This window comes from Trachymyrmex cornetzi, unplaced genomic scaffold (assembly GCF_001594075.2).
Source record: "Trachymyrmex cornetzi isolate Tcor2-1 unplaced genomic scaffold, Tcor1.1 scaffold99, whole genome shotgun sequence".
Lineage (NCBI taxonomy): Eukaryota > Metazoa > Arthropoda > Insecta > Hymenoptera > Formicidae > Trachymyrmex > Trachymyrmex cornetzi.
The window spans coordinates 370,453-378,786 of NW_017300343.1; the positions used below are offsets into that span (position 1 = coordinate 370,453).

The 8,334-nt window shown below is 35.2% G+C and overlaps 1 protein-coding gene across 2 annotated transcripts; it reads right to left on the minus strand.

Moving 5' to 3' along the window:
* Window positions 1-3,349: 3,349 nt before the first annotated feature.
* LOC108770086 (NF-X1-type zinc finger protein NFXL1) lies at window positions 3,350-7,256 on the minus strand. Of its 2 annotated transcripts, XM_018521385.1 has the most exons (5): window positions 7,134-7,256; window positions 6,413-6,685; window positions 5,963-6,075; window positions 4,195-5,878; window positions 3,350-3,849 (listed from the first exon to the last, which is right to left on the minus strand). In XM_018521385.1, the coding sequence occupies exons 2-5, from the start codon at window positions 6,674-6,676 to the stop codon at window positions 3,400-3,402; spliced, it is 2,511 nt and encodes an 836-aa protein (XP_018376887.1). In that variant the 5' UTR covers window positions 6,677-6,685; window positions 7,134-7,256; the 3' UTR covers window positions 3,350-3,399. The 2 variants fall into 2 exon arrangements, with proteins under 2 accessions (XP_018376887.1, XP_018376886.1); XM_018521384.1 differs by lacking the exon at window positions 7,134-7,256 and having other exon boundaries at window positions 6,413-6,706.
* Window positions 7,257-8,334: the final 1,078 nt, after the last annotated feature.

The window sequence follows — 8,334 nt, forward strand, 5'->3', positions numbered from 1 at the left end:
TCAACACGAGTCTTGGCGGTCGATCGCCCGTTTATTCCGTCCTGCAGCAGGAAAAGATTCGCGGTGGTGGATCGCTCTCACCACTCACCGATCTCAATGAGGTAGTCGCGAACGCGGTCGTCCTCGTGACATAATTATGGAGCACGGTAGAACGCTGACGCGACGACGGCGGAGCGAATTCTCGTCGTTGCGCCAACAACACCGCTGCTGTCAACAGCACGGGGCAGCACGGGGATATCCGCCACTATTAGCAAGTAACGAATGCCCGCGACACATGAATCACGACCACTAACGGGCACTACGTGCGTAGCGTTCGTAGGATCGCTCTCGTGATCGTCGACGGATACGTCGACGTCGTCGACGACTGCCTCGCGATCGCGCGGCCGCCCTAGCGTCGCGATCGTGCATCTTGTTGCATTTCGCGTGTTATTTTCGCTTGGCCATCGGCTGGTATCGACGTTGATAACGGCTGCGTTCAGCAGAAAAAGCAGCTTTGCAACTGTTGTAAAATTCTTGAATATGATTGGTTTATACATTTAGATCCAGTGAGGAACTAAAGGCAAGACCAATCATATTAAAGAATTTTACAACAGTTGCAAAGCTGCTTTCTCTATTGAACGCAGCTATTGTCTGCACCGTTAATTTAACAGCTCGACAGTTAAATGAATGCTCGTTGCTGTTGGTGTATTCTTCTAGATCTAAAGGTCTAATTGGATGATCTAAAAGAAAAGAATAGACCAATAACAATAAGCGCTCGCTTAACTGGTCGCGTTCAACAAAATATTTATTTTGCAATAGTTGGAAGTTTTTTTTGCACTGACTGGATTATGCTTTTAGATTCAGAAGAGTAGTCCTATCTCAGCGAAGAAATTTCTAACAGTCGTAAAATAAATATTCTTTTATTGTATTTTAATTAAATTAGTTTTTATAAAAAATAACCATAACGCGTTATTTTTATGAAGTAATGTTCCCAATCCCAGTTTCAAGATGCGCAATCAATTCTCGGTACCACAAAAACGAGCAGAGAATGTTAAAAGGAAGTGCGAGTTATATGATCAAACGTGAAAGAGAATTGAATCAAAAAGTCTAGAATCAAATATAAATTTATGTTTATTTTGTTAAATAAATGGTGTTCATCAAAATATCTAAAGAAATCTTTTCTGGTACTTTCACTTTGATTTCTAACTCTTAAAGCGGAACGAACTTAACAAATTGATTTTGTTGCATCGCGAGATAGTTGTCTCGTTTAAAGTTTCAATCGTAGATAATGGGATATTTATAACATACATCTATGAAGAATATAGAATTGAACTTTGTTCATGTGTATTTTATTCATCCATTTCTCTTCTCTTTCTCTGTATGCAGCTGTTTCTGATTGCCGTGTACGTTGTACTTTTAAAATTAAAACACATGAAAAACAATTGGAGGGAGAAAAAGTACAGAAAATTTATTTACACAAGAAACGAAGCTTATTTTTTCATCCAGGGCTACAAAAACACTATTTCGAAAACATCTCCGAGTATCATTTTATCCTTGTTATATTCACCGAATGTTAAACAAGAATAAAATGATACTCGGAGGCACTTGGGTAGTGTTTTCGAGCACAGTCCAAAGCCTGAAGTATATCTTGTTTTGTTCCGAATAAATTCAATTGCGTTTGTGAAAGTTACATCATTTTTGCTATTTATACTGTCTTTTTTAAATATATTTATCCTTCAGATTGTTTATAAATATACATCAAAGTTTGAGTTGTATGGAAAAAAAAAATAGAAAATATCTGTTCTTTTCAAAATCTCCATGCAGAAAGAAAAATAGAATGCAGAGTGCATTTAAATTTTAAATTTCTCCAATCAAACAATTTAAATCAAGAACAATTGTGAAAGAAGGAATCTTGGGAAATATAAAGATATATAAATTTATTATACATTCTACTTTTTTGCCATCTTTTTATTTTATTATCAGAGTATTTCCAATAATTTTCGGATATTTCACAAATATGATGCGTCTTTTACAAAAATGCAAATTTTTTAATTATTTAAACTGTTCTTAGAATGCAAAAATCTTCCTACTTTGATTATCCTATTTAACTTTTATTCTATTCTTCACGTTTCCATGCAATGTATTGCACTTTTTTCCACATATGACAATTATCGATAATTATTGAATATATTTATATAGATAATATTGATTAAAAAGTCATACGGTTAATGTTAAATTAGCATTTAAGATACAGTTTACACAAATTACATTAAAATAATTTTAATTAAAATACTTTGGGCTTTATATAGCATCTTTTATTTTAATTTGTATCATAAGATTGTAAAAGCACTGTAACTACAAATCTCTTCAAATCTCGGAAAGTTCCTTTGAGTGATTACTAGGCCTTTATCAGTGATTACAAATGTATGTATATTTATATATGTATATATATAAGGAATGCTACAATTGCAAGACTACTTATATTTGCAATATAAATTAGATAAATGGTATCACGCTTATCATACAGCGAATTTAATTGGACATTGAGTGCGCAATGGTGCACATAAGCCATACTCAAATTGACGTAAAGATATGTGTTTATTATAAATATAGAAACCGGTTAAACCGGTGAAATACTCAATATACTTTATTGTGTTATTAGGTAAAATATATGTATTTCATAATTCGCAATGTATTTGCATTTTACTTTTACACTCAGATTAAATCAGTGTTATACGACTTGTGCGTCCAATCGAATTCGCTAATAAAATCCGTATAATGGCTCCTGCACACAGAACGAGGCAACGCTTGCCGCGCGGTGGAAGTTATAACATAATCAATGGCTGCGTTCAGCACTCAGCAGTTTTGCAACCGTTTTATGATTCGTCGCGCTGATTGGATTATACTTTTAGATTCAAAGGAATAGTCCTATCTCAGCAAAGAATCACAGAACGGTTGCAAAACTATTGAGTCTGCTGAACGCAGCCATTAATTCTATGTTCTTAAGTCACCATGCAAAACTTCTAGAAATGATGTAATATTACTTCCGCCGCGCGGCAAAAGTTGGATTGAGTTCAACTTTTGTCGCTCGGTGGAAATTATATATCTATTACTTCCGAACAAGCGAGACGTTGATTTGCTATCGCGCCAACTTCTACCGCGCGGCAAGCGTTGCCGCGTTCTGTGTACAGGAGTCATAAATCGATGCATCACAAATCTTTTATTATGCTGATTCTACAATGAGTCGGTAGTCGAAAGTCTTAATCGGTGAAGTTAGCCAATCAGCCTTAGTCGTGCAAGTTGGCTATTGGTCAACTTCACCGATAAGACTTAGGACTACCGACTCATTGTAGAATCAGCGTTCGTTATCAATAATGAGATTATCGTAAATAATCACAGATTTGAGATCAGTTTGTAAAATCAGCTCAATCCAGGTATACTTAAATCAGGAACGGTCATATAAACTATTATTATTCCTATAATGCTTACGATAATCGCTAAAATCCATGCAATGTGACACTTATTTCTCGCGTTTTCTTTGGATTGTTTCGAGTTCTCGTATTTGTCCTTCCTCTTTCGTCGTGGCTTGAACTTTTTCTCGAATTTTTCAATCTCCTCTCGATTACGCAGTTCCTCCTCTTCCAGCTTTTTCGCTATCATAGCCTCTTGAGCCTCTTTTCTCTCATTTTTCAGTGATTCACATACGCTATCGCATGCTACGGTAATCTGCTCCTTTTGAAGAAGTGAACAAAGAAAATCCTTTTTGATTCGTTTACATTTACACCATAATCTGACTTTCTTGCTGCATCCTTCTCCGCCTTTACATTCTCCTGGATGACAATCATTGATACAACGGTGGCCGCATCGATACTAAAATAAAAACAAAACAGATTGTATTTCGTTAAAAGCAAAAAATAAAAAAGAAAGAATTTTAAGAATATTAAAGAAAGAATTTATACATACACTACCACTCAAAAGTATTTGCCTCTCTAGTTTTCTTAACTAAAAAGAATAAATTTCAATCTTCTTTCCTTTCTAGATGTTATACTTAATAATGTTTAATGGTTCAAAATTTTGCATTTTATATATATAAAAAAGATACAGTTTAGAATTAGATGGAATTTAAATGTACAAAATAAGATACGTACAAAAATCGAAATGGGCAAATACTTTTAAGCGATAATATATTTTGCCGAACATAAATGTATAAATTACATTTTTTGGACATTGATTCCCGCATTTGAGTAACTCATCCCGTTCCTTGCTCGTTGCAGACGTCAAGTTCACGCAATGCCGGTAAAGGGTGCTAATACCGCAATGGCAAGAGACTCGCACTAATTGTTTACACGGTTTACATGGCGCTGGGTGACAAGGTTGCGGACACGTGTGCGTACAACCAGACGGTCGTGCGAAACTACACTCCTTCTCGCATTCCATGCACGGAATACCGTTGTTGGACTCGTTGTCAGAAGTCTGTAGTTTGTGACAAGTCAACTCGCAAGTGTGATTCTTGCATGGTAATAGCTGGCCGCAAAGTCTACCGCAGGAGCTTGGTTTCGACATGTGACATGACCAAGGGCGCGTTTCGTGACCACCGAGACAAGTCACAGACACGGAAACCTCGCACGGTGGACATGGCAAAGTCTTCAGTTCCATAATATCCTTTGGTTTTTCCCAGGGTCCAATAGGCTGCGCCTTTACTCCGTTCGCTCTAATTTTCATCCAGACTTTGGTGTGACAAGTGGCTGGGCAAGAGTGACCGCATCTCTTGTGAGTCAAACCGCAGACCTTTTTACATGGTGGACATGGGCCTTGATGACATTTGTGTGTTTCTCTCTTGCTGTGATGGCAGATAGGTGGGATTTTGCAAGATTTGTGGCATGGTGGTGGCTTGATTCTCTTTCTGGTACCACATGGCACCGTTATCTTGCTGCTGCCACATCGACACTGTATAGTGTCCGTTCTGGTACATGGATAGCAAGGACCACTGTGACAAGGTGCAGCGCATTTGTGCTTACGACAGTTGAGCGTATTCTCGCACGTTTTTTCACAATGATTGGACGTGTTCTTCGATATGCAGTCGCAGCATTTTTTGTTGCACAAATGTCTACCGCATAAGCGCATTTGCATGCATTTCTTGTTGCAGTGGAACTCTTTTGCGCAGGCAATCTCTTTCGTGTAACTACCGCATCTACACGCTTTTGTTACGACTTCTAAGCATTGACCACAGCGATCGATATGGCATCTCATATTGCAGAAGTGCGATCCGCAGTCCAACAACTTGCCGCACGTATCCCCACACGTTGGCACTTGCTGCCGCCTGCAAGAAATTTCGTATCGTTTTTTTCCACAAGGACAATGTCTGTTCTTTTCCAGGGGGCAGTTGCTGCAATCGCCGGGTAGATGACAAGTGCTTTCACAGCTATGTACGTTACAAGAGAATTTCCTATTGCAAGGTTTTTCGCAAATCCATATACCCTCGTAGCATTTCCCTACTTTCTCGTTACTCTTACAATGGCATTTCAATACTACTGTTTCTACACAAGGGGAACATTCTCCAGTATGACACACATTATCACAAGTGTGTGAACAAAATTCATATTTTTTATTGCATATAGTTCCGCAACTCCAGTTTTTAGCATTGCAACGTCGCGGTTGCGCCGGTAGCTTGCCACAATAACATTTAACAGATACCATCTTAGCGCAGGGTGGACATGGACCAGGATGGCAAAGCAACACACATTTGTGACCGCACTCTGGTTGTAAAAGCTTGCCGCAGGGTTCACCGCAAGAATGCGGAATAATCCATGGTTGATACTGAGGATCTATCGACTTTTTACAGAAGCATTTGTACAATCTTGGAATCTGATCCTGATCATATTCCATACGGCATTTTGGACTGTAATAATACGCATTTTTATTGATATATTAAATAGAGGTTTTTTTTTATGTGTTTTTCATGGAAGTCTTGATAAATACATACCAGGCCCAGATCGGTGTGATTCCTTTAGCCCGTTTGCAGCTCAAACTGTCGTTGATCCAGTGTAAGATGCAAGACATGTGTAGAAATGCGTAGCACTTGTCGCAGTTCCATATCTGCATAGAAAAAAATAGAGAAATGATAATAAACTGCTCTCATCAGCCTTGTTTAGTGCTATTAAAATCATATCATATATATTTTAAACATAACTTTAAAATAATAAAATCAGTCAATATGATATATATATATATATAAAAGTTTTGATTGCATTAATAAAATTAAAAAATTTTCTTTTTCTATTTAGATATTAATACTTATATTAAATTGAAGAAAACTTAGCATAAAAGACTGTCTAGCCTTGCATATAATATTTAAAAACATATTTAACATGTAATTAAAATGCTAGCAAGGTAACAACATGTTGAGATAATATATTGTATTGTTTAAACATACTGGATCTATCTTCTTGACAGTGGATATACATATCAAACAAACAGCACTGCTGGTTTGAAAGGAATTCACCAAGTACGATATCACTTTTTCGGCATCTGTGCTCTGTCCTTGGTACGCTAACAATACTTTGCCCACCACATTTTGGACATCTTCTTCGTTAGTTTCATCCTCATCTTCACTAGACGAATTCAACAATGCATTGGCTTCCAAGTGCTTTTCAATAGACAGTTTATTCTGTGCTTGAGCCTTCTTAAATTTCTGCATCTTGAAACTCTGAAATTTCATAAATTAATGACAAACTGAAAAACTAATTATAAAGATAATCTATCAATTTATATAACTATATACAAAAGTTATGCTAATAATCTGAACTAATAATTTTATTTAAAAAACAAACAGCTACGATAAACAATTTTAATGTGTATATAACATATATATTTCATTCGAAGCAGTCGATATTGAAAACATGTATTGTTTCTGTCGCAATTATCTGAATACTGAAACGTTTATCTTACAAAATGATACAAGATTTTTAAGCACTGTAAAAATTATATATTGTATATTAGATTCAAATCACAATTTAAATTGTTTTATCACAAAATTATCATCGAGCCTGGCATTTCGTTGGAATAGATAGTATTTAACCGGCAAGTTGCTACGATTTCTGTCAACAGCAGAAATCGATTAAATGACGAGCAAATTGACCTTGACCTACAATTACCAGTTTTTCTCTGTTTTTGTCGATTTCAGCTAATCATAATTGATCACCAGCTATCAAACTATCTTCGAGATATCTTTACAACTGTATCTGCAGTTTTACCACACGTATACGTGTATACACTTGGCGTCAGGAACGTCAGAAATGTCTTTACACTCGGAGCCAGCTGTTTCCGGATGGAGTGCATCGCGTCTAGCTATTCGTACTCCATGACCGTTGACTTAAACAGAATTTAATTTTATTTTAGCTTAGGTACTCAAGATTTTAATTTCTTTAGAAAATTTTATTTTCATGATTCGAGTATTTACTGTATTCAATTTTAAAATTCTAGGAATTCTATATTTCTGTAATTAGCTATATGCGAATATTATGATTTTATAATATCCACACAATAAAATTTTTAGAAAATAACATTCTGGGAATTTACGGTTTCGTAAATAATGTAAATAACAATTATCGTTTTGTGCAAAATATTGTAATATAATTTTATAACATCTACAATAAAAAATTATTGACATTTTTTATAAAATCTTAAGGCACTATTTTTACGTGCTTACAAATCACTTACTTTACACATGGGTTTGCACAATTTGTAAACAACAAATCACTGAAAGTTATTGCGAATGTGCGTGTAACATTAATCTCAGATGTGTGTCAGACTTACATTTACGTTACAACTTTGTTAGCAATGAGATCGTTTTAATGTTAAAAGCTACATATAATATGCAAAAATGTAACGTATATTATTATATACATATAGCTGCAATGTATGAAATAAATTTGTGCGCTTAACATAATTTGAATTTTGCAGCGAGTGAGGTACTTAGTCTACGTTTAATCGCATATATCGTACGAAAGATATAAATATATAATAAATCGCATAGTGAACAACGGAATGTTGCACTTGAAACCTGCTTATAAATGCTCGATAAGTATGCTGCATCGATACATATACATATATATTATGTAGTGAATATATTAAATATTCAGAAATATCAATATATATACTGTAATTACATGTGCGTTTATTTTGAAAAAGGCACCTAAAATAAAAATAAAAATCTATTTGCGTTTGCATTTGTTTTCTTTATCCACAGATATTGAGTTATATTACACAACTTCGATCTTATGTTTTACAAAAGTATCAGTTTTGTAAAAAGCAATATAAAATATTTAGTATTTATATATATATATATATATAATA